Raw genomic sequence first — 26,473 nt, 5'->3', positions numbered from 1 at the left:
ACTTTGGTTAGTTATCAAGTCCTGCTGGACAAGGAAAGCAGTATCTCTGAAAGCTTCTCAGCAGATGGGAGCATGGCATGACCTAAAATCTCCTTGTAGCTGGCTGAAAGCTTTGACTCTGGATTTAATAAAGAGCAGTGGTCAAAGAGCAGCAAATGACATGGTACCTCAACCCATCCCTGACTGTGGAAACTGAAAACCCTGGACTTCAAGCACTTTGGATTCTGTGCCTCTCTGATCTTCCTCCAGACTCAAGGACCTTAATGTCCAAATTAACTGGTAAATTCACTTTCATTGGAAAACGGGACTTTGAACCACTGAGCAACAGTCCGGTTCTTTTTCTCCTTAGCCCAGGTGAGACACTGTCTGTGGTCCAGGATGGGCTCAACACTGAGAACATGACATTTGTTGCCCATTTCCTGTACATGTCTGCATGTGATGGCTCTTGATCCGCTAACTCCAGCTTCAGTCCACTCCATGTAAAGCTCTTCTAGGGTTCTTGTATCTGCTTTGTTTGTCAGTCCTCTGAAGGCTGAGCTTGCTACTTTTCTTAACCACTATTTTCGTCTCCAGTCAACTTTCCATGAATATGCTTTAATACAACCTCTGAGAACATCCTACCCTTTCAGCAGTGACCTTCTGTGGCTTACCCTCCTTGTGGAGGGTCAATAATTATCCTTTGGACAACTGTCAAGTCAGCAGTCATCATCATGCTTGCAGTTGTGTATACTGAACCAGAGTGAGAAAATAAAGGCTCAGGAAACCTTTGCAAATTGACTTTTCCATATTCTAATATTTTGACATGGTGGATTTTTGTGAGCTGTAATCATCAAGAATAAAACTAAAAAGGTCTTGAAGCATTTCCCTTTATGTACAACAAATCTAGAACATGTGCATGTTTAACATTTTGGATTAAATGAACTGGTTAACATTTAAATTTTCTGAGATGCAGTTGTACTATGTAGCAAGGCTCACTGTGAAAGTTCATCGAAGGCAGGATGAGGTTCAGGAATGAAAGTGTCTGAAGACAAAAACACAGAAAAATATAGATTCTAATAGCTGCGCCTGTTTGGTAAATGGACCCATGGTGGATTTTGTAAAGTTTGAATAAAAGAATAAGTCACCCTGCACAGTTATTTGCTACATTTGTTTTGTGCAAAAATACTTTTGGTATCATTTTATTTAGCTTTGCTGCAGTTTTATTTTAGTTCCATAGCTAACCTTTATTTGTGAATCTGATGGCAATAAATAAAGCAGTGGTTTTCATCTGCTTTGGCATCAGGACCCAAAATGTCCAGAGGCATTAGGGTCTTGGGATTGAGGCATTTCTTTTAAAGTAAAAGTACTCACACTTCTTGTCACTTTTTTCCCAGGCATTCATCCATGACCCACTGAAAATGGCTATGAGAGGCACTTTTGGGTCCTAACCCTTCATAATATCTGAGGAACCACAGATATAAAGGACAAATTGAGAAAAGAAATTCACCGGAGAGCACTTCAGATTGTCTACTTCTTGCATTTACTAGCATTAACAGCCGAAATACATTCCACAATTACAAATTTCTCACATAGTTGAAGAAAATCTTTGACAGGTTGTAAGAGATCTTATATCATGTTGGTATTGAACACCAACATTATCCATGGGCTCCTTTCCAGCTATAACATCAGGCAGTACTCAAAGACCTCATAAAGATCGACTCATTTCCACTATCTTGGTGTCTCAGTAAATGTAGAGTATTTGATCCTTGTGTTCAACAGCTCTGTATCCATGAACATTTCAGCCCTGAGGGTCCTGCAGATACTTAATAATTCAGACTGACATGTGTGCAATGAGGACAGACATTTAAAAATCACCACCTACAAGATTTTATTTTATCACATGAAAATCTTCAGATTCTCAGATGGGAAAAATTAGTCAATGCACTACAAATATTTTATGTTACATAGACGAGAGGCATTTCCTCCGCTGTGACTCAGACACTGACTGTGCCCCATCAAACAACCATGACAGAACATCTTTGCCATTTTTCTTAACCAACTCTAGAACACCGACTCAAATCTTCTATCAAAATATGCTTTGCACATTACAGTAAAACTTGGCACCTAAAGCAAACTAAACGACAAACAAAATAAAAACAAAAACATATGGATACAAGGGTTTCTTTTTTTTTTTTACAAAAGGTAAAATGAAAATCATACAAACTGTTTAAATTTACACAATGTATCTGACAAAGACAAGCAGATTTTTCACAGCAAACCTTTTCCTTTTTACTCCTTCAGAAAAGCAAGAGAGCTAACAAGGATGAGAGGTGCAGGTTTGCATTAGGGACATTCAGTGCTAACGTGTAGCACTCGAGCTGAGAAGGTCTGACGTACCAGTCTGGCACAGGAGGGTAGGGGGAGGTTTGAAGGATCTAAATAAAGGGCTAAAATGCCCATTAACAGTTAAATATATATCAATTACGCTTTCTGGAATGTCCAAAAGCTCTGAAAAAAGATGAAACCAGAGTCCATTCAAAAAGTAAAACAGACTAAGGATTTAGTCGTCAAACTTGATTTTCTTCCCCTGGGGTTTAGCACCAAATCCACCACCACCTCCTCTTCCACCTGAAATGAGAACAAAGACAACTTAGTTTACAAGCCATCACTATCAAAGAGCAAAAACAGTCAGCTCTCCATGGAAGGTCATGTATCAAAATGTGGTCCACGGCATGAAATATCGTCAGACTGTTTGAGAAGAGAGAGAAAAAAAAAAAGATTCTTTTCTAATCACAACATCTTTAATTCCTTACCTCCAAAGCCACCACGGCCACCTCGTCCTCCGCGAGGGCCTCCCCTTCCTCCTCCTCTGCCTCCACCACGGCCGCCAAAGCCACCGAAACCACCACGTCCTCTGCCGCCGCCACGGCCACCAAATCCGCCGCCAAATCCACCGCCTCTGCCTCCTCGGAAGCCGCCTTCACCCTTGGGCTTGGCGTAGTCGAGGGTGACCTTGCAACCATCAATCTCGCCGTCATCCATGGCCTCCTTTGCTGCCTTGCAGTCCTCCTCGCTATCGAAGTCCACAAAGCCAAAACTACAAAAGGCAGAAGAAAGAGACAAGTTTACTTCAGTAAGACTAAATAACATTTAGCAGCTGATAGCAACTATACGCTACAAGTAAAAACCTATAGAGACAAAAAGTAGTTAAAATAAAGAACAAGTCACATAATACATACTGATATTTTAAGCTAGATTGCATTAAATAACTACAACTTTATATCAGCTTTTGTTTATTAATTTGTTTCACATCAGACATGGGCAAAGACCACCAAAGGAAGTTGCCTGTTTAACTGCGAGGTTTTTCTACTTCTCATGCGAATCCGTGCACTGTCACTACTGGACAGAGCGGTGCTCACGAGAAGAACACAGCCACAGGGAACATCTATAATCACACTAACTCACCCTTTAGATGACCCGGTGTCTCTGTCTGTGACTATCCTGGCTGCTGAAGCGCCCTCAAACGCTTCCTTCAGGGTTTGATCTGTTGTGTCTTCAGAGAGCCCTTTGACGAAGAGGGTTTTTGTTGGACCTGGAAGAGAATAATATTTAATACGAGAGCTTCTGTTTAGATTTCAGTCACCTCTATTCCTCATCTGGGTAATGAAATGATCAGTGACTAAAGAGCAAAGGCCAGATCAGGACTTGACTATCTTTGATTCCTCACAGAGATTCAGGAGGTCAGGTTTTCATCACATCTGGCTCTTCTAACAAACTAAACACTCGCGTCTGCTCTGCCACTTAAGTATCTATGAAGGCAGTTCAATTAATGTCCACACGACTGACCTGAGTTTCCCCTGCCTCCATCTCTGCCGCCGCTGTTCTGACTGTACTCCAGTCTGATTGATCGGCCTTCAATGTCTGTGTTGTTGAGGTTCTCCAGAGCGTCTTTAGCATCCTCTGTGCTCTCAAACTCTAGAAAAGCAAAACTAAAGAAAGAGGATTACTATTAGAGAAGGAGAAAAGGAGATATCTGGGGGAAAAGTTCAACCATGGAGGAGATTTAGAAGAGATTAAAAACACATTTCTATTTGTTGCACAGCAGACATAGGCAGCACCCACATGAGTGTTGGGCGAGCCGGTTCTAACTGAGCATTGGCTCTGCTTCTCGTGCGAATCCATGCAGAATCATGGGTAAGATTAAGAGGAGCTCATGAGAAGGTAAACACTTTGTGATTTAAGATCCTTGATTTTGAAGAACAAGAAACTACCATCGATACAATAATGGATATTTACCCTTTAGGTCTGCCGTCTCTCTGTGGGATTCTGATAGAAACAGCCTTCTCAAATGTGGACTGAAGGACTTCCTCAGTGGCACTGAAGGCCAGATTATTCACTACCAGTGTTTTACAAGCTGCTCCTGATGCTGCACAGAGAGGAGTTAAGAGAAGACATGAGAGAGGGATCCAAGAATGGAGCGACAATTTTACATCTCAACTATCTCCATAACCTACAAAGCAATGATTGAATGACAAAACTGGAAAGTCAACACTTAAATGGACTAAAATAAAAAAAATTCAATTAATAAATCATGTATGAATACTTAAATCCTGCTTCTAGTTAACATTAACAGAATTTGAGATCTTACCTGCCACCTTGGCTCCTTTCTGACTCTTCTCTCCAACATAGTCGATCATGATAGACCTCCCCTGTACGTCTGCTCCCTGAGCCTCCTCCAGCATTTTCTCTGCTTCAGCCTCGGTTTTGAACTCTATGTAGGCAATGCTGTCAAGAGAAAAAGAGTTACTTCTCCTGCAAAAAGATAAACTGCCAACAGTAGTTCTGGTGTATTTGCACTGGGGCTGAGCAAATAATCAAGATTTACAAATAGTTGCAAAATGGTCTGCTGCAATTTTCACATCACAGAAGGTGCAATATTTCTTTAACCTAAATGTGTGTAAAGAAACAAAATTCAAACTTCTATGCAGCAGGGAGCTATGCCCTACACATAATGCAGACATTCAAGTGTAGTTTGCTTTGAATAGTTGCCAAAAAAAAGCCTGTTTTCTTATGTTGTGTACATTTTTCTCTATCAAAACTAGAATGACAAAAAATTCCCTTCAACACAGCAACTCATACTAGTCATATTAATCACAACTACATATTTTTCAAAATCATTCAGCCCAGGTTATAATATACAACAATTTATTACTTATGTTTGTTGAAGAATACACAAAATGAGGAACTTAAACAACTGCAGAATAAATCGCAATGTTGAAGGGAAAAAAATCTCAATTACATTCTCCTGAATCAGTCAGTCCTAATTTGCAAAGTACATTTATAGTTACAAGGGAACAGTAATGATGCGGCTAACAGCTACAGCTTGCAGAATTGATAAGTTGTGACAACTGGCCTTCTTCAACGTAGGGCCAGGTCAAGTTTTCCTTGTGTAATCTCTCCATTTTGCATAAACAAAAGCACAACTGTGTGTTTGTTCTTACCCTCTGTTTGAACCGTTCTGGCCTGGAGGTAACCTGACATCAACTGCATCTTCAAAGAGTTCCTTCAGGTCGTCGGCAGTCGCAGAGAAGGGAAGATTTTTTACAAAAAGGGTCCTTGCATCTCTCTCTGTGGGGAAAAATGTCAATTTTAGTTAAAGTGAGTTGTCTAATATGCACTTTTTAAGAGACCCTTTAAGGGAAATAAACCTTTAAACCTTTAAGGATCTAAAAGGCGAGAATGTCGCAGCGATTGAGGATAGAACCGGCAGATGATACATCACACACCGGCACCGAAGACATAGCACTGCATTTTTATTTTCCTCCGTACATTACATACACGAGTACTAAACAACCTCAAGTATGCCAAGAAATGGAGGGTGTGTATGGTAATTATTTTTCACTGTTGATTTCATGACAACTGTCAATATCTTTTTTTTTTCTCCAGGACAGATATCAATGCAAATATGTAATGTAACAATCTCACTGGAATGGAAGCTATGTTTACCTTTCTTGCCCTCCTGTGAGCCATCTTTGCTTCTGGGCTTGTCCAACTTCACCTCCTGACCCATGACCTTTTTGCCGTTCAGCTCCAGAGCTTTCTGCATGTCCTCCTCAGATGCAAAGTCCACATAACCAAATCTCCTGTTAAGGCAAGTCACAGTTAGACATTTCTGCTCCGAGACAACCTCCCACAGAAAGTCACTTCAAGCAAAAGCCAAGTTGCATTCCAACACTGACTTCACTGTCAAAGGGTGATTCAATGTTAAGTCAATGGTAAGATTAATGACAGGAGACAGTCCACTCCCCAAGATTAATCAATCAATTGCTTAATGAAATGTTGTAAAAAGCATCCGTGAGAATTTAAACTACTCAAATTTACCTTGGATGTAAACTTAAATATCCTATGATGAAACTGGATCATCACTGCTAATAAAATAGCCTAATTTTTGAGAAACAGATGACAGTGCATTTAAAGTGGACAAATGATTAAAAATCCTGAGATTGTGATTAACTACAACATTTCTGATTGCTATCTCCTTTTATGTTGCATTTTGAAATTCTACTACCATGCCTTTTAAACTGTTTTTGTTGATCCTGGATTGGTATGCATGTTAGCACAACACCCAAGATTTCAGGTATTAGTAATAGATAAGAGAAAAGATGGCACCCCCTGATATTTCCACTAACAAAAAGAAAAGAAAGGGTCAGATATATATATGCATTTAATGGAATACTTACTTGGATCCACCTAACCTGACATCAACAACCTCGAGGTCGTTCTTGGAGAAGAATTTTCTTAAAGAGCCTTTGATTTCTTCAAAATCTTTGTTGGAGTTCAAGTTCCCAACAAATAGACAGAAACCTGGTAGATGGGACAGAACAATTCCATTGAGTGTCATTGCTAGCCTCTGAAAGTCAAACTCTTTCTATTACTGTTTGGATATTCAGACAAATAAAGGTGACATCACACATCAGTATTAAGTCCCTTGTTGATCATCATAAAACTGAGAAGTAAAATCGCTGGACAGATTAGAGATTCTTACCTTCACCATCTGACTTTGCCTTCTTAGCAGGAGGGGTGTCCTTCTTGCTCTCTGCCTTCCTCTTAGAGGGAGTCACTGGGGGTGCTGTTCAAGCAGATATGTTGATTTGTAAAAATCCCACAAATAGATTAAGACTACAGAACATGACTTAAGTTTTAACATGAATTTACATGTTTGCTATGGTTAATAAGTAGGGGTGTGAATCGCTCCTTCAAGACAATTCGATTCACTGATGATTCATTAAAATACAAAACAATTTGGTCCGATCCGATCAGGTGCAATCTGATTATAGAATCAACTTAACTTTTTGCTTTAACAAAAATGAGCAAAAAAGGGAAAACAAGATAGTTTCATAAAAATCTAAGTTTATTTGATCTTATTTATAAAACAGACTAAATGCCAGGCCTTCTCTGCTAACATTCTGAAATTATGTTTAAGAAAGTTTTCATCACACCCAGATGTCTTACTTTGACATTAAATTGGGAGATAATTATTAAAATGAGTTTTTACTGGTACTTGTCCGTCCTTCTGTACTTGTAACTTCCTTAGCATTATTAACCCCAATAACAGTACAAACTAAATATCAAATTTTCCCAAGAAGCACAAATTAAAACAAATTTTAAGTCACAAGGAGATTTGGATAGACAGAGCTGTGTGTCTGCTAGTACAGGAGAACAAGGGGTTACAATAATATTGAAAACAGCCAAATTAAAACAGCTTTCTACACATTTTTTTCCTTTCATAATTCCTCTTAATGTGAGTATTCAGTCTACACATGGCAAAAACATGGTTATTTCCTTTCTCCTTGTATCCGACTGTTCTTGATTGTTTCCATTCTTGAATTTCTACACTGGAGAACAGCTGACCTCCAGCTCAGTAAAGTCCTCTCTGTTTAATATCATATCAGTTGGCTCAGATATATTGATTATGTCACCAAATCAATCACTCCCAACAACACGTTATGGTTGTAAACCCCGTGAATATACGGGGCTGTTGTGATAGCTAAAGACTTCTCCGAGTTTTAACTCAGAAAAGTGTTTATGTCCAGGTCTGTTTGTGCTACGTTTAGCGTTAGTATCTTAGCTAAACTTTACTAAACTAAACTTCTCAACAGGTGAGATTTATGAGCTGCCGTAGTTCTTAATCGCTTTTCTCCAAAGCATACCAACATTTCTAAAGTTATTCTTCCTTCATATACAGTCCACATGAAACACATCCAGCTACCTAGCAAGCACCCATAGATAGGGATTTGTCTTGATATCTATGGCTAGCACCTATGTCGTTTAAAGGTAAAGGTCACAGCGAGATTACAGACGCTGAGCCAGAGCATGGTGGAACGGGCTATGAGAACAAGCAGCAGAGCCTCAATCAACCAATCTCTAACATTAAAACCGGTCCAAAGACCAGTTCATGCCGCATTTTTACCGATCCAGGGCTCCGCAGGCCAATGCACTCGGACCACTGACGTCAAGATAAGTTAACCAATCCATATTGGATTATCTTTACACCACTATTAATCAAGAAACCCATCTTCAGTGTCTAGAAAAATGCAACCTCACATATTCTACTGTGTATTCAATGGAAGCATTATTTTGGAGTCCGTCATGAACCAGTGTAAGAGCAGGGGGACAAAACAGGAGAAGATGGTTCAGCCGGTGGCTTTTTTAAAATTCTGCACATCTGTTTCAATTTGCCTTTTCTAGATCTTTTTCAATGGCATTTTCCCAACTTGTGCATTTTATAATGCATTTTAAAGCTTTAAAAATAAAATAAAAACGCAATAATCAAATAATGAGGTCTACTTAATAACACTGCCATATGTGAATTTCTAAAACTAAAAAAAAAAAAAAAAAAAAATCAAGATTGAGTTGCCATTCAAGTTAATTCACCTTCGTCCTCCTCATCGTCATCATCATCATCATCATCGTCGTCGTCATCGTCCTCCTCTGACTCTTCCTTGGCCTTCACCATGCCTGCTTTCTTTGCCTTTGCTGGGGCAGGAGTCGTGTCCATCTCCTCTTCAGAGTCTGCAGAGACAAACATCATTGTAAACATGAACAAAGTCATGTGCAAAATATATAACCATGATCTTTCATTCACCTATATCAGACAGTTTAAAAGGTGACATCATACAATCAGTATTAAGTCCCTTGTTGATCATCATATACAGCAAGTAGCTCACAATCCAGCCGCTTCATTGGACAACGCCAATGAAGAAGCGGTTTCTACGAAAAAGAGACAGAGGTTTCATACCATCTTCATCATCATCTTCATCGTCATCATCATCAGACTCCTCTTTGGCAGCCTTTGCAGCTGGTTTGGCTGGGGCAGCCTTTTTTGGAGGTGGGGCCTCTTCCTCTGAGTCATCATCGTCATCATCATCTTCATCAGAGGACTCCTCTGCAGGAGCAGCTTTCACTGGAGGCTTTGCAGCAGGCTTGGCTGCTTTCTTAGGAGGTGGGGCTTCTTCTTCAGAGTCATCTAAACAAAGCACACAAAAAATGTTTTCATACCTTAGAAGTAACACTAATTCAGAGAATAACATGCAAATTCTATTCAGTTTCCAACATGAGTCATTAAAAGGTGAGAATGTCGCAGCGATTGAGGATAGAACCGGCAGACGATTCATCACACACCGGCACCGAAGACATAGCACTGCATTTCCTTTTCCTCCGTACATTACACACATGAGTACTAAACAACCTCATATATGCCAAGAAATGGAGGGTGCGTATCGTATTTACCAAGGATTTGGAAGTATAAATCATTTGTACAGAAGACCTTAACATACCAAACCATCTACAGCCATTTGCAATGCAGATCTTACCATCATCATCATCGTCATCATCATCATCCTCATCATCATCTGACTCCTCAGCCTTTGCAGGGGCCGCCTTGGCTGCTGGTTTAGCCGGTGTTGCTTTGGCAGGGGTCTTTTTAGGTGGGGGGGCCTCCTCTTCAGACTCCTCCTCTGTAGGTAGATTAACAAAGAAAAGACCTTAAAACATGTCTAATTATTACTAAAGACGTATCCATGTCTGGGATTAATGTGTCAACATGTTTATCTGACATCTGACTTTGGTTAAAACAAGCATCATTTTCATTATAGTACTGAACGGCTAATTAACAAGCAATTATCAGTACAGGACAAAGTTTCAAGGTTTTAAGAAAGCACGCAAGAGGCTGCAGTGCTAGAAGCTTTTCTTCATCACAGAGCAGCATGGAGCTACTAACAGCTGCACCATTTCTCACAGTAGACAGGCAAGTCACTCCATTTCCAGTACTCTAATTTTAATAACTCAGCATGCTGACTGATTCTTTATATTCTTTAAAATACTCTTTTAGAGGCCAAAATCTCAGCATCTCCTTGTGCTGACCTAGTTCTTTATAAAATACCGTAGCATGAGATGGTTCCTTTGGCTACATGGTTAGTAAACAACGTTAATACAACACATCTGTCAGTTTCTCCAAGTTTTTCAAATTATGTATTGTACCATTATACAGGTGCATCTCAAAAAATTAGAATATCATGAAAAAGTTCAGTATATTGTGTCACTCATTTTAGAAAGTGAAACCCATATATTATATAGACTCAATACACAGTGAAATATTTCAAGCCTTTATTTCTTGAAATGTTGATGATTATGGCTTACAGATAATGAAAACCCAAAATTCAGTCTCTCAGAAAATTAGAATATTGTGAAAAAGTTCAATATTGGAAAGTCATGGTGTCACACCCTAACCAGCTAATTAACTCAAAACACATGCAAAGGTTTCCTGAGCCTTTTAATGGTCTCTCGATCTGGGTCAGTAAACTACACAATCATGGGGAAGACTTTAGACCTGACAGATGTCCAGAAGACAGTCATTGACACCCTCCAGAGGGAGGGTAAGCCACAAAAGGTCATTGCTAAAGAAGCTGCTTGTTCACAGAGTGCTCTATCCAGGCACATTCAAAGAAAGTTAAGCGGAAGGAAAAAGTGTGGTAGGAAGCTGTGGAAGAATAAAATGTAATTTCCTACCAGAATCATCGTCGTCATCATCGTCATCATCATCACTTTCTGCTTTTTTGGCAACAGCGCCATTTTTGACAACTGGGGCAGCTTTGGCTGGTATGGTTTTCTTCGCTGCTTTAGGGGGAGGCATCTGTAAAAATAATCATTGTAAACAAATTTAAAATCCCAATCTTTCATAATAATAGTAATCTTAGGACTACAACACACTTAAAGACATCGTACCTCTTCTTCCTCTTCACTACTGTCCTCTTCACTAGATTCCTCCACTTCTTTAGGGGGTGGAGGGGCTTTTTTCTTCTGAGTTACTGGCTTATTTGCTGCCTGTGGATAAAAGGAAACAAAGATTTAAAACTCTTTTAAAATCACGTTTTGCTACAGATAAATCCCAGAGTTAGAACTATCCAGACATACTACTAACGAGTTTAACGACGGGGGGTGGGGGTGGGGGTTTACAGTGTGAGGTATTTACCTACGAGTAAAGAACCCAAATACATGCTTTTACAATAATTTAATCATTCAAAAAATTCATTCCCGTTGATTTAAAACATTCCGCCACTAGTGATAGCTGTGACTGGGTGATAACACGATCTCTCTGCCTTAGGTTTCCACCTCGTGTGTCACTTTAGAGCAGGCGCACAACCCACGTGGAGCTCAGGAGGTAGTGCTGTTAGCATGTTGGCTAATTTGCAATCGGCAAACACGCATTTAACGCACGCCTAACAGCAAACAGCCTATTTCCTTTCCTACATAGGCTCTCATTTCCAACCTTCAGTTGCAAACTTTGTTATTAATTCTTACTGTGTCGAAGATTTGAGTGATTATATGCTTCACAGTTTAATATTGGCAAATAAACACCGCGTCAATGCTAATTTTGTGCCAGCGACGTTAGCCAACATGGTGAACACATTTCAGCTTTGCCTACAAATCACCATTAAACGTTGGCATTAGTAGGCTAGCTTGTACCGCATGCCATTTAATCCACTATCTCGTCCCTGTAACTCTAAAATCCATGCTAAAATCGAGTGCGCGCATGAATGCCATCTTGTGTGCAATGTAAGCGTTAGCAGGCCAAAAACCCACATCCAGTACAAACATGGCCGATCTCCTTTAATAAGAAATGAAAGATTAACGTCACGAGTGCGTTTATACCATGCCATTTCGACTAGGTACACTTTAGAGAATTAGGTCATTAACATGCTGGTAGCATTAGCTGTGGGACATGTGCATACATTAAGCACCAGCGTCAGTTCCGTTTTTCTCTAACAAACGCAGCAACTTCTCCGTAAAGGCCTCATGCGTAAACACAGCTTTCTGTCACAAACGCACACACTTTGACACTAAAAAAATTAATGGCGCTTTTCTTACCTTTGCTAACTTCACCATGGTGCTTTATTGTGTTCCTATGAAACACAAGAAATTGGACGTTTGAAGACAAGCGAAACGCTACTGCATACACGTGGCTCAGCCTACTCGGTGGGACATTGGACAGGAAAGACAGATAAGACGAAGCCGCGCTCGTTACTCTCCTGCTCTGCGCGTTCACGCCACCCCGCCCACATTACCGCTTCCACCAATCACGAGTAGAGACATTTGCCTCGTGCCCACGCCTCGCCTACACAGACAAGTCAAGTGAATTTATGACTTCACGAGACGTACGTTTTTTTTCTAGTTTTGAACTAATGTATGATAGCAAACATAAAGCGTTGTTGTCAAAGCTACTAAAAATAGTTTTGCCTTATAAATACTAAAATGTATCATATTTAAATTGTCAAATGGTGGTCTCTTACTAATGTTAGTCATTACAAACTAAGTGTTTTTTTAAATAACAATAATAATCATAATAAACAAACGAGAATAGTCGACTTCTCCCCCAACCTTACATTTCCATATGTTTACTAGCCACTTGGGACAAAGCTTCTTTATGTCCCATGCAGCTGTTTATAACAACCACGTGGTTTGAACCAGTTGTCGTCACCCATCTGCAACATGCAGCCAAAAACACAGTGGCGTAACCAGCTGTACAAAGCAGGGCTATTCTACGGAAACGTGCATTTTTCTGGTTGTAGCCTTTACTGAATTATTTCACTAGGAAAAAAAGAATAAGAATCTTTTATAATAAAGTAATAAATTATTTTATAGTTTTAAACTTAAACCAGTTACAGATGCCAACCACCACAAAGGTGCATGTCCCCATGGCCATGTATAGAGGGTGAGGGCAGAACTTTGTGGTCAAAATGTATTTTTTCTGCCATTTAAAAACAAAAATGTATGGCCATCAGATAATTAAAAAGACAAGAAACAACAAAATTTGGAATAGATATATTGAATTATATCATGACTGCAATTATTCCTGAGTCATGTCACTGGTGTTACCATATTAAAAAAAAGATTGTTAATTTTAAAATTAAAATCATGCTGATGGTATCACTTGACTTCCTGTGCCTCTTTCTTAATGATCTATGAGGAAATGCCCAGGATTAGCCCACTGACCCTTCAACATTTTAGAAACTGTTCAAAATGATCTCCTGATTTTACATGAAGCTTTTAGACAGCGTCACTGGTGTCCCCCCTTGTTTCAGGAAATTATACAAAATCGATTAAAAACAGATTATATATCATTTTGTTGGTGTATCCTGATTGTCAACATGTGGTTTGATATCATGCAGCAGCCTTTTTGTAAAATGTTTTTGTTTCTGAAAAAATTGTCACTGGTGTTACCTTCTTCATGTGTAACACCATTATTATTTTTTATTGCTTGTCATGGCACTGATAATAAAAAAAGTACTTGGATAAAATATTAAAGCTGTCTCCTTTTTGAAGACTTGAGTAGATGTTATGAATTTTTAGAAAATTTCACAAAACTTTCCAACAAAGACCCAGTGTCTATGATATAATGTAAATGAGAATGCTTTCAAAATTCAGAAAATCTTACCACATGACCTATTTTGTGGCAATTGTGACTCCTTTATTCATATTTTAGTCATCCCTGGAGTGTTTGTACTGAACAGCCTTGGCTCTTGTCAGCCAATGGAGTATAGCACATTTTGAGCAATTAAGCCTCAGCACCACACAGAGGCAGCATTGCTTTAGATTGCTTATTTATTTCAATGTGGGAAGTGAATTATCCAACCCATGAGCAGGCTGTATTGTTTTTAACCTCCCCACGTTATCTTATTCTTATATCCATTGCTTTTATCTCTTCTTTTTTCCTTTTCTTTAGTTTTCTTTTGTTACTTTACTTCTATGCAGCATTTATTATCTTTGACCATATTTTGTGTTGCTTTTATCCTTTTTTCTTTTTTTCCTCTGTATTGTGACCCAATATTTTTGAGTTGTTTGTTGTATGGTTCTTTCATAGTGACTCACTTTTCTGATTTATAGGGAGGTGCTATACATCATCAGTTGAGCCACAAAACAGAAACAAGCCATATGAGATATGTTTACTGACCATTCATTTTATTTAAGTCAATGCTGTTGATATTCATCAGCCTTTAGTGAAATAAAGTGCCCTTACATGAAATCTATCCTGGCCATGGAAGCCCATTGCTGCCAGTAAAAAAAGTAAATAAGTAGAAATATCAAAGGGAAAAAGTCCAAAGTCATGATTATGAGATTTATCATCAAACATGGCAGTGAACTGACATCAAATCCTGGTGTTGGGCTCACATCAAAACATGACATTGAACTGATGTCAAATTTCCACACTGGTTTGACATAAAACCTGACATGTCTGACATCAAACCCTAAAATTGGACTGATGTCAGATCCCCATACTGGGCTGACATCAAAACCTGACGTTGTGAGGTCAGACCCCAACAATTGGCCTACATTCAAACCTGATGTTGGAGTGTTCAATCCCGACATCTGCCTGAGGTCCTGCCATCGTATGATGTCTCAAACTGATGTTGGACTGACTTGCATCTAGTCCTGGGTTCATGCCTCAACACTGGCCAGTGCCGACTTTGGCCTGTCTGCTCCTACAGTTTTCCTTTTTGCTTGCTCACAGTACTCATGTCACAGTAATGCAAATATGACTTCTTTTTAGACATGTCAAATTAAGTTACAGAAAGGTTCTTGATAAAATCACTGGCCAGTGCCTTCACTAGGATGTGACAAAATCCCACCAAGAATCAGAAGCAGAATGACTCAGTAGGAAATGTGGCAAGCTTATTCTTAACAATTCACATTGTCAGACACATGTTTGAGGTTTTTTTCTTCAAGATTTCTCTTTTGCTTGCAGCATGATACATTTTTACTTTTTAAGGTGAATATTCAAAAAAAAAAAATCCTTAAAAAATCTTAGCCTCATGGAAGAAATTGTTCAAAAAGTCCTTGAAAAAAAATCCCTTAATTTTCTGTAAAAATTATCCTGAAAAATTCCACAAGTGTGTTAGAAGATTTCCAGAATATTCCCAGGAAAAAATTTCTTGAAAATTTATGGTACTACTTAAACATTCAAGTAAAGATTTTAAAGTATTTCAAAAGTAATTCAAAATTTTACTCAGACAGCTTCTACAAATCAGATTGTTTTTACTGTTGTAACAGATACTTGTACATAAGATTCCTTTTGATTTTATCTATATGAATAGCAGTATAGCTGCTTTGTAATCAGATTACTTCAACATTGGAACCAGGTTACTCTAATCAGATTGCCTAAATAGTTACTCTACTTTAATTTCCTGATGTCCTGACTTGACTTTAGATAGAAGTCCCAACTAATATGGAACTGATATTGCATCCCCTCACTGGGCTGACTTAAAGGGATATTTCAGTATTTGTGAAGCTGAGTCATATGAGGTAACCAGCAGTAGAACTGACATTAGCTGCCAGTGATTTCAGTGAGCGTTGCTCCTTTAAGAAGGGTTCACTGGTTGTACCAGCTAGGAAGCTAGGATATACAGCACAACAGATGGGTACAGTTTCTCTGTGGAATTTAGCAAGTTTTTGGTAAAAAATTGGTCACACAACAATGTTGGCTCATACGTACGCGCTACTGACAACTTTTTTATCACTATTTTGCAATGCAGGCTTTGGCTACTGGTTACGTTCTCTTGCGTTCCGAAATAGTGACAAAAAAAGAGTCTTTCTGGGTGTAAAGTAAAATGCTTCAAAAGTTTTTGATTGTGTGTACATTTGAGCCAACATTGTTTTATGGTGCATCTTTTATCAAAAAACCTCACTAAATTCTGAGGAGAGACTGTACCCATCTGTTACACTGTACATACCCTAGCTTCCTGACTGGTACAACCAGCGAGTCCTTCTTAATCAAACCACTGGAGGCTAATGCCACTTCTACCGCTAGTTACCTCATACAACTCAACTTCAGAAATACTGAAATACCCCTTTAGAAACCTTAAATTGCGTTGGCATCAAAAGCTGTCATTAGATTCATGTCAGATCTTGCATTGGACCTTGAATGGTAAAAGCTGACACCAGATTCTGATGTTGGGCTGAGATCAAAGCCTGAAGTTGGATTGATGTGAAATGTTGAAAGGATGTAAGATGTAGATGTCACATTTAATGTGGAACTGGCTTTGAATCCCAGCAACTGGTTGGCAAAACAAGAATTTTGACAAACATTAGTTCCCAACATTAAAATGTTTTAAAACCTGAAAATGGACTAATTTATGATCCTGACATTCAACTGACATCAGATCCAGAAAACAGCCTGATGCAAGTCCCCTGAAATAAAGGATACTTGTCAAAGCAAAAAGGGGCATCTCAAACATTTTGAATATCTTGATAAAGTTCCTTTCCCTTAATTCAACTCATAAAGTTAAACTGATATATTCTAGATTTGTGAAATCAAAAATCCACTTGTTTTGGAAATTTTTTTTCTTGTCAATTTCTTCAGTCCTCAAAAGAGCTTTAATCAGCTAATTAACTCAAACGCCGTCAAAGGTTTCCTGAGCTGAAACAGGGAAATGTGTTGTAAGAAAAAGTGCAAAAGTGGCAGTGATGAGAGTAGCCCTCAGAGGGCTGTCAAACGAATCAGATTCAAGAACTTAGGGGAGCTTCACAAAGATCTGACTGAGGCTGGAGTCAGTGGATCAAGAGCAAACAAACAGACGTGTCCAGGAAATGGGGTATAAGTGTCATGTTCCTAGTGTTGCAGACACTCCTGAACCACCTGGTGTTTGGACCAGCTCACTGGGTCTTGGGCACCCAGTATGCGGTGAGCTGGATCAGGCCAGGTGCCCATAAAAGCACAGCTGCAATTCCTGCATAAGGCAGCTGATCCTTCCATCCCCGTTCTCCTGAGAACATCAACATTAGACACAGTCTTGCCAATGATACTCAAAGATGCACCGAAGAGATGTTGTCAAAAAGGAGTCTCACCAGCGCCTCTGGCAATCAGTCAACATCCAGGCTTTACAAGAGTATTGTAAGACCAGGAGGACCAATGACTTAAAGACTCTTTACTTATGTCCACATGCTCAGATACTGGGAATGCCACGCCTTGCTCAGTGAAACCTGCCCCATGCACAAGACCAAGTCTGCGGCTGAGCTCAGCCTCACAGTCGATGGATTAAGCTGCCAAATTAGGTGAAATGCTCTCCAACTTCCATGCTCTCACTATTCACAGCAGTTCATTTGGACATCAAGGTCCTTGAGTCTGGAGGAAGATCAGAGAGGCACAGAATCCAAAGTGCTTGAAGTCCAGTGTTTTCAGTTTCCACAGTCAGTGATGGGTTGAGGTGTTATTTCATCTATTGTGTTTTATCAAGTCCAGAATCATTGCTGTCAGCCATCTACCAGAGGATTTTAGAGCACTTCATGCTTCCATCTGCTGAGACACTTTATGAAGATATCGATTTCCTTTTCCAGCAGGACTTAGCTTCTGCCCACAGTGAAGCCAAAACTACCAGAAACTGGTTTGCTGACTGCCAGCCAAAAGGCCTGACCTGAACCCAGTAGAGAATCTCTGGAGAAATTTCAAAAGGAAGATGGGAGACACCAGACTCAACAATACAGACGAGCTGAAGGCTGCTATCAGAGCAACCTGGGCTTCATAACAGCCCAGCAGTGCCACGGACTGATTGCCTCCATGCCGAGTAGCATTGATGCAGTAACATATTATGGTTGATCCCTCATTTTTAGGATGTTGTACAAAGTTAGTGTTATTTAGACCATGTAATGGGTCTGAAGAGTAACAGTGATGTAGATTTAGTAAATGCATGGGGTTGGCTTGGTTTGTCGGGCCCGCAAGTGATATCTTTTAAGGGGGCCAAGAATTCCTGGTGATACCCTGAGTCAAAAGATTCATCCATGGATTTTATGTCAGAAGGGATTCTCTATATCACAGAGAAATACACATTGGCTACTGCCCAAAAATGGACCACAGTAAGATTTAGTCTCCGCTGTTAAGTGTTGGTAAAAGCAAACTGTAGTTAATCTTAATGTTTCTTAAAGTGTCAGCAATTTTATGCCAAAGTCTGCATCATTCCTAATGGAAATAAATATTTGTCTGCTGTAATGACTTTATGACTGCAGTCGTTTTAGAAATTCTCAATGTCTTCATAAAGCTTTAGCTTGGACATAGATTGGATGAAACAAAAGACCCCTACAATATTTTCAAGAGTAGAGCTGGTATTGTCGAGCAGTTTTATGTGTATGGTAATTGCTGCAAGTTTTTTTCTTCTTCTTCTACAAAGTGTTAAAGATTATCCAGTGTAAACCAGGACATGAGGAAACAGCAATAACAGCAAGAAAATGGTTGGTGAAATGTTTTCATAAAGCTGAAATGATAAAGCATTACAAGAAAATGCTTAAGATACGATAAGAGCCTCAGTACAGATGTTCCAGGTGGTCAGGTTGATTCCAGTCATGTTTTATGTTATTTTATCTATCATGATGTAAGGGAACATTATAGGGGAAGTGTATAAAAGATCCTACAACATCATGTCCTATATGTCACCGCTGTCATCCAACCATTGAGAAACTGTCATCTTATTTATCTTCACACCCTGCTCTTTGATACAGCTTATTAAAAAGTCTCTTCAGGCACATCTTCCAGTTTTGAAAAAGCTCACACTGTTGACATTGCACACAGGTGTTGAATATTTTCTATTTACTGGTAGATGCTTTTAGCAGTTATCCTATTACTCTTTTCTAGTTTGTGAAAAGCTTTTCCCTATGTCTGACAGGTTTCATCATGCTTCTTTTCCTCTCTCAGGCTTTTGTGATCTCAGTAACTTCTGTTTCGACATGAACATTGTGAGACGTTTGATGCCTTTTTGTTTGTTCAGTGCTAATTGGAGCACTTCCTTGTTTGTGGTCTGTGCTAATTCACTGTTCACTTCATATATATATTATATAGTCCATTCATAAACTCTCAGACCCCCTTCACTTTTTCCATTTTGTTATGTTGCAGCCCGATGCTAAACTCCTTTAAATTCATTTGTTTCTCAGTAATCTACACTCAGTATCCCTTCATGACAAAAGGAAAACAGAACTTTTGCAATTTTTGCAAATTTATTTTAAAGAAAAACTCAGCATTCAGACTCTTTACTCAGTTGAAGCACCTCTGGCAGCAGTTTTTGAATATGATGCAACAAGCTTTGCACACCTGGACTGGGGGATTTTCTGCCACTCTTCTTTCCAGATCCTCTCAAGCTCATTCAGATTGGACAGAGACCATCAGTGGACAGCTGTTTTCAGGTCTCCAGAGATGTTCAACAGGGTTCAAGTCAATGCTACAGGTGGGCAACTCTAGGACATTCACAGAGTTGTTCCTAAGCCACGCCTGTGTTAGGTCTTCAGTCCCGTCTGAGGACCTAAGTGCTGCAGAACAGCACTTAGGTCCTCAGACAGAGCTTTACCTCAACGCTGACCAGTCTCCCAGTCCCTGCTGGTGAAAAATACCTCCACTGCATCATACTACCACCACCCAGCTTCAGTGTTAGGATGGTATTGGGATATCAATAAGCAGGGCCTGGTTTTCTGAAGACATAATGTTCAGAATTGAAACCAAACAGTTCAGTCTGACACTAAGTATGTCAATGATGATATTTCAGTTTTTCTTTTTGATAAACTTGCAAAAAAAACCTCAAAGATTCTGTTTCACTTTGTCATTATGGGGTACTGAGTGTAGATTAATGAGAGAAAAAAATGGATCTAAACAATTGTCAGGCTGCAACATGACAAAATGGCAAAAAATAAATAAATAAATAAATAAAAATAAATAAATAAAAATAAATTAAAAAAATGTGAATGTGGTCTGATTAAGGTGGTATTACCTTCTTATCAGTTGACATTTAACCAAGTTATAGCTTGCTTACACTAAGGAAGTATTTACCAAGTATAATATATATATATATATATATATATATATATATATATATATATATATATTATCAAGTAATTCCTCATAATATTGAGGTGATTGTCTGGTAAAAGTGGTATTTTATCCCAACCGTCTAACCCTAACCTTCATTATACTGGAGCAATTCCCTGGTGGTTAGGTAGTATTTTACAAGTAATTTCCAAAAAAAGGCCCCATTGGACTGTAAACCAGGATGGGGGTCTTACATGTTGCCCCACTCCTCCTGAAGAAGCTGTCCGCCAGCAGGGGGCGTGGTGGTTCTGTCCAACCATGCACATAAGATCAAGCTGATGAGAAACTGTACAGCAACATGATGTAACTCCTCTAAGGAAGACTGGCAGAGGTTTGTGGTGGAAACATGACGATGTAACAAACACTGGAAAAGAGCTCGTCTGTCGATAAGAGAATATGTTTTTGTGGAGTTGGTATAAATGTCTTTGGGATACAGAGAGATCTGTTAATCATGGAAAATTACATTTTCATGTGTAAAGCACTGCATATGAAAATAACATTACATCACTGTGTATCCATTAAGCTGTTAAAAGTGACATTTCTGTCAGTTTTTACATGAGGACCACTGTGAATGCAACAGGTGTCTTATTTTTAAGCTTCTATGCTGCCCTCTAGTGATGGAGGTTAGTAGTGCAATTCCGCCTTGAAAATCTTCAAATAAAAATGTACAACTTGTTTTGTATGCTTTGTATAACAGTTTTCTCTCTTTAGAAATTTGTAATTTCCTGTGATTGATATGTCAGCAAAGATTGTTTTTAATACTGCCCTTGAAAACCAAGGTGGTAAAAGTAAAGTTTTAATCTGGTTTCATTTTGTTCAGATAGAAACAGAAACCTAAAATCATTCTGAGAAAGCAAAAAGAAACTCAATATCTCCTGAGCTCCCAAGTATAACGCCATCTTCTTATTTTAAAAGTCTGGATGATTAGAACATCATGAAGGTGTCACCTCTGACTCTTACTCCCAATAACTCATGTTTACAGGGTTGGTGATTTGTGAAATAAACAGAATTCAAGTGCTTGTACTTTTTTGAGTACATTTTGAAATCAATACTTTTTTAGTATGTTTTAATCAGAGTTACTGTGCTTTTAATTGCATACAATACTTCTGTTCTTTTTCCACTTATGTTGACTACACAGAGAGAATGATTCCACATCACATCCTGAAACAGCTGTCATACAAAGCAAAACTGATGTTGATATCTCAGTGTCAAACATTTCTGAGCAGTTTTAAACTGCTGGGTTCTTTTGTTTTTGATTTGAGACACATTTTCACCATGGGTGAAGTTATCCACTGAGTTTCCACCTGTGACTTTAGGTGGTCCTTTTTTTTCTTGGCAATAAGGAAAGTTAATATTTTACTGTCAGACTCCTCAGTAGCCAATCAATACTTACATTAAACTTTGAATTTCATACTTTTTACTTTTGCTTGAGTAGATTCATAGACCAGTACTTTTACTGAGGCCAGTTTTCACCAGAGTAACTGCTTTTACTTGAGTACAATAGTCATGTACTTTTTCCACCTGTGATTCAAGGACATAGTCTTAGGTTTTTTGCATCAAATGAGCACCAAATCATTACATTTTAACTTAGACTTTGCCCAAATGATATCTTCTGTTAGCTAAATAAGCTTGAAACATTCTTCTGCACCACCTTCAGAAGTGGCACTGTCTTAATTTACCTCTATAATACCTAATCAAGCCTGACTATATATCTCCTTTACGCACTAAAGATGGCAGCCCTAGTGTTGGTGATGTGGCCCTGTGTGCTGTTACCCAAACCTTCTGAAAATCTCAACTCCTGTTTCATCTAAGAAATCCACAGCCCTATCTAGCGTCCTGATAAGCGACATAACACCACTTATTCTAAATATTTCAACCAGCATGCAGAAATAACTAGAATAAACCACGGTCAGTGAAACATAAAAACCTTAGAGTCTTCATGCAATTGCACATGGAATGTTCTTTTTATCATTTTTGAAAACATTTACAACTATTTGCGACAAAAGAAAAAAGTTACAAACAGAATTGACCTGCAGTTTGCATCCATTTTCCAAATGTTACATAAATAAAACTCATATTTATAAATATCTCTTTTTATAAACATATAAATAGTTTTTTTTAAACATAAATACATTTATGCAGGAAGAGATGAAGTACAAGAATGTACAGCAGCAGCAACAATATACAGCTTTGCGGTTTGTAGTTTTTACACCTTTGTCCGCCGTCTCGTGGTATGAATCTGTGATGTGTGTCTGTTGACCACTTGTATGGTATACACATATGTCGATATGCATATATGCCTGCATATTATTATACATACATATTTATATGAAGGGTTGTAGCATTGTCGTGTCAGTCTTTGTTTTTGCTGGTCGTGGTGACTCGTACCAAAAATCTGTCTCTTGGTGAGTTTTTCTTTCTTTTGTTGTTGCTCAGGTGAGAGCAAACGAACGTGGTTTTCCAAAACCATTGTCCAGAGATCTGGAGAAAGAAAAGAAACACAAAATTAGAGACAATTCTATTTATACCATTTGTTTATGAATTTAGCTGCAAAGGTTTGTGAATCTCCACATGTCCCCTCATCCTCTTTGGCTTTATGCTAAGCTAACGTTGCTCTGACTCCTCAGTTAAACATCTAATCTCTAACAACACATGTCGAACCCATCCTCCACATTTATTACACACTGCTGGCCCATGAGAGGAGAGACGGGTGTCAGCTGATGAAAACCACATCCACTTACACCCCCCCCCGTCAGGACTTCACAGTTTGCCACAACCACAATAAGGCCTCAAGCCTTAGGACTAATTGTGCGTCACCTTGCTTCCTCATTACTTCATTCACCACTGCAGCCCCTTTGTTGTTTTTGTTAAAATCACTCTGTAAAGGAGAATGGCTTTCCCAGAAAGATTCAGGCCACCGCAGGGTGTTGTGTGTTTATAATGTGTTTGTGTTTTTGCCTGCCTGAATCCCTTCCTCCCTCAACATCTCTCCCTCTTCTCTCTTTTTTGTCATAAACCTGATTTATGCTACTTGTTTTTGGATGAAGCAGACGGAATCGTACATGATTATGTGCACGAGTATGAGTGGACTTCCTAAACACCCGCTGGATGGTTTCCAAAACATCAGTGTGAGTGGGCTTTCCTGCTGGCAAGAGGGGGGTTCCTGTCTGAGGAGGGAGCACTGCAGACTAAAGGTCCAGCTTTGGTGATATTCAGGACATTTTTATTCATTATTATTTGAAATCAGCCCAAATTTCTATGAATGAAAACTCAGCAAGGTAGCTAAGATTAATCATAATGATTAAAGTCAATGTGCAGAACATAATCTGATGTTTTACATTGAGATGATCCATGTGAATTCACCTAACAGGATGCAATCATCTATTTCATTACTGTCTGATTGCTGAATTGTGCATTATCCAACGCTAACATCTGATTCTTTTTAAACATTTATGGTAAACCTCACTGGCTCACACTTTCACAAGTCTGTCTTCAAGATGAACAATAACCTGACTCTGACATCCTATTTTTTTATTGTTCTGTCCTTATTCTATCTGTTTTCCCTCCTAAACTCCCCCTCATTCTTCTGTTCCTTCCTCCCTTGTTTTTCAGTGGTTAACCTTATACAAGACTGACTTCAATCTTCAACATGGCAATTTACAAAACAAATGTAAATATTGGGTGTCTCTTCCTTTTTGCCCCCCCTCGTTGCCCCTTTGCTTCTTATTTTACCAATTTTAACTATTTGTCATCTAATGGCATGATACGCACAATATATCTTTATGCAGAGTGAGACCGTGACTGATGAAACTCACCGTCACAGCGCTGCTCCATCCCTAGCACCCCATCCCACTGATGGTTCCTATCCTGTCCATCTTATGTCCGAAGCAGCCACTCCGCGACGTGGTTCCCCCTTTCTTGTTTCCGGATTTGTGTTTCCTGGGTGCAGGTTGGTCATTAAGGAGACGAGCCCACATTCCTCTGGCCCGGGTGTCCATGCGTAAATCTCGCAGTAACCGTATCCGAGAGCGCACCGCGTCTAGCCTCCTCTCCCTCTCCTCCGACTCCAGAAACTCCGCCAGCTCCTCGCCCAGCAAACTTCTAAGAGACTGGAACAAAAATAAACAGTCGTTTTGAAAAAAATACATCATGCAAACATCAAAAAAATCAAAACGCATGCTTTCAGTGACTTGTTGAGCAGAGAGACAGTTTTCAAACACTGCTTGCGTCAGCCGTGAGATAAACTATTAACAGTGCTCTACTTCTACACACTATGGGGTCAAGTTTGATCAGTAAAAACACATGGTGTTGAAGGTCCTCGACTAAAACCTTGCATTTCAGCTCCAACTCAGAAGATCTCATTGGCGTCTTAAATCCTTAAAGCAGGTGCCTGGGGTCCGCTCCTGCAGTCTGAACGCAGACTGTGGCATCAACTTGAAGCCAGATTAATTCTTTATTTCTACCTTTTCAACCCAAACTCTATCAAAAACAAACACTTAACCTCATGATACAACGTTATGTGGACGATTCTACTGGCAAATTCTGTGCGTAATTGCGATTTTACGCACAAACTGTTTGGTTTCTTATTTCTTCCAATATTTGGAAAAGACGTACTAAAAAAATGAACATGTTTATCTTGTTAAATCTTTTCATGCATTGAAAGAACACCACTTTAATGTAGTATTTCAACAGTTTGGGCAAAAGGTTTTGACTTTTTTGGCACGCTTTAATCTAGGATCCTAAATATCTAGAGTGACTGATTCAAGCGAAATCAAAGAACTGAAGCAAAATGTTTTAGATGTTTTTTTCTGGCGTGATTAAATATAAAAAATGTGGTCTCTTTATGCCAAAAAGTAACAGAAACATTAGTTTGAATGTTTGAGATCCAGACTTCAGGGGAATATTAGTTGCTGAGTTGCTAAGCATGACTGAAATGACGAATTATGACGCGTAAAACGCTGGCCCCACAGAACAGCTGTTCACTCCACCATCATTCGGCTCACAGTTCAGTTTGATAACAAATACATTTAAATTACTAAGGATAAAAGTTGGTTACTCTCACCTTCTGCTGCGCTTGTGTTAAAGGTTTTGCGCTCGTCCTCACTGAAAGCAGGGTGACCATAAGTCCACACGCCACCAAGTACGACAAGTTCATTTTGAACAGTCTCGTATTCTTTAAGGGTTTCCTCCGCGCTGGAGTTCACAAAGAGGGACGGAAGCAGCAGCCAATCAGCTGTTCAACATAAGAGACTTCGGTCCGTCCTTTACTCCAAAGCTCCTCAAGTGCTCCTCTAACTCTGTGGATTACTCCTCACCGCTTTATAGCCAGCCCATGGTGATGTCATGAAAACCTGCGTAATGGTCCTTCCTTCCTCGCCAACTCCCTGTTTTCTCTACCTGCCTCTGAGCACGTCATGCCAGGGATTAATTCAATGATACAAGCTCCGGTCATCGGGGCTTCGGAGGAAATGAGATAGGCTATGAGCTATCAAAATGCCCCGTTTCTTATTTCTCAGACCTCTGGCTGAAGTGCAGCAGCTTGAAATTGAAGGTGGTTTCAAAAGGCTGCGCGTCAGGAGCTGAAGAGCGACTTTGGCAGAGAAATGACCTCAAAGATGCCAGCCGACTGCCCTGCGGAACATCTTAACAAGTCTGATTCAACTGGAAGAGTGGAGATGACGTTTTTCTATACAGAAGAGGAGAAAATTCAAATATGAAGAGAACAATTTTAGTTCCAAAAATGTTCAAGCAAGTGAAGTTGTACATGAATAACGCACCAAATAATGGATGTATTTGGCACACGGCAGCAACATCACCCACATAAATAAAAGAAAAAAGTTAAAACTAGTCACGAAGCTGAATTACTGGTGGCTGATAGGATCTGTCTTCCTATTTTTTGCGCTGAAAAACATCATGCCTCACATTAACGCAATTGTGCGCAAAGCGTTTAATGAAGGATTGTGGAGTGATGAGATCCTCCACTATCAAGTTAACGAATAGGATGGCTGACACGACAGAGAATGAAACTTCGTTTTAAGGACATTTTAAAATCCCACACGTCGTGAGATTACTTGTAATCAATGCTGTTGTTTTGTG

At 39.3% G+C, this 26,473-nt stretch overlaps 2 protein-coding genes and 3 non-coding genes across 5 annotated transcripts; all 5 read right to left on the bottom strand.

Annotated features, from left to right (window-relative positions):
* Positions 1 to 1,842: 1,842 nt before the first annotated feature.
* Positions 1,843 to 12,558, bottom strand: ncl (nucleolin). The gene is made up of 16 exons (XM_041791953.1): positions 12,406 to 12,558; positions 11,263 to 11,361; positions 11,047 to 11,170; positions 9,852 to 9,995; positions 9,278 to 9,505; positions 8,914 to 9,051; positions 7,025 to 7,108; positions 6,720 to 6,843; positions 5,986 to 6,122; positions 5,481 to 5,607; positions 4,628 to 4,764; positions 4,276 to 4,405; positions 3,826 to 3,968; positions 3,445 to 3,571; positions 2,793 to 3,076; positions 1,843 to 2,607 (listed from the first exon to the last, which is right to left on the bottom strand). Exons 1-16 carry the CDS (start codon positions 12,421 to 12,423, stop codon positions 2,540 to 2,542), a joined length of 2,112 nt encoding a protein of 703 aa, XP_041647887.1. The 5' UTR covers positions 12,424 to 12,558; the 3' UTR covers positions 1,843 to 2,539.
* On the bottom strand, positions 5,717 to 5,857 carry LOC121512884. Its single transcript, XR_005992157.1, has one exon. It is a non-coding gene; the product is annotated as a small nucleolar RNA SNORA57 (small nucleolar RNA).
* LOC121512880 lies at positions 9,125 to 9,195 on the bottom strand. The gene has a single exon (XR_005992153.1). It is a non-coding gene; the product is annotated as a small nucleolar RNA SNORD82 (small nucleolar RNA).
* Positions 9,612 to 9,751, bottom strand: LOC121512883. Its single transcript, XR_005992156.1, has one exon. It is a non-coding gene; the product is annotated as a small nucleolar RNA SNORA57 (small nucleolar RNA).
* Positions 12,559 to 21,605: 9,047 nt separating the features above from the next.
* On the bottom strand, positions 21,606 to 25,656 carry nppc (natriuretic peptide C). Its single transcript, XM_041791817.1, has 3 exons — positions 25,440 to 25,656; positions 24,193 to 24,486; positions 21,606 to 22,858 (listed from the first exon to the last, which is right to left on the bottom strand). Exons 1-2 carry the CDS (start codon positions 25,530 to 25,532, stop codon positions 24,214 to 24,216), a joined length of 366 nt encoding a protein of 121 aa, XP_041647751.1. The 5' UTR covers positions 25,533 to 25,656; the 3' UTR covers positions 21,606 to 22,858; positions 24,193 to 24,213.
* Between the last annotated feature and the right edge of the window lie 817 nt (positions 25,657 to 26,473).

Source organism: Cheilinus undulatus, linkage group 7 (genome assembly GCF_018320785.1).
Source record: "Cheilinus undulatus linkage group 7, ASM1832078v1, whole genome shotgun sequence".
Classification (NCBI taxonomy): Eukaryota; Metazoa; Chordata; class Actinopteri; order Labriformes; family Labridae; genus Cheilinus; species Cheilinus undulatus.
This window is presented reverse-complemented; position numbering and strand designations above follow the sequence as displayed.

Excerpts from the sequence above, each read along its gene's own strand:
- ncl (XM_041791953.1), bottom strand. Across the intron at positions 3,969-4,275 it reads AGAGACGGCAGACCTAAAGG|TTTTGCTTTTCTAGAGTTTG; the intron begins GTAAATATCCAT and ends CTCTTTCTTTAG. Across the intron at positions 3,077-3,444 it reads GACACCGGGTCATCTAAAGG|TTTTGGCTTTGTGGACTTCG; the intron begins GTGAGTTAGTGT and ends TGCCTTTTGTAG.
- nppc (XM_041791817.1), bottom strand. The coding sequence starts at position 25,532 with ATGAACTTGTCGTACTTGGTGGCGTGTGGACTTATGGTCACCCTGCTT. Across the intron at positions 24,487-25,439 it reads TAACACAAGCGCAGCAGAAG|TCTCTTAGAAGTTTGCTGGG; the intron begins GTGAGAGTAACC and ends TTTTTGTTCCAG.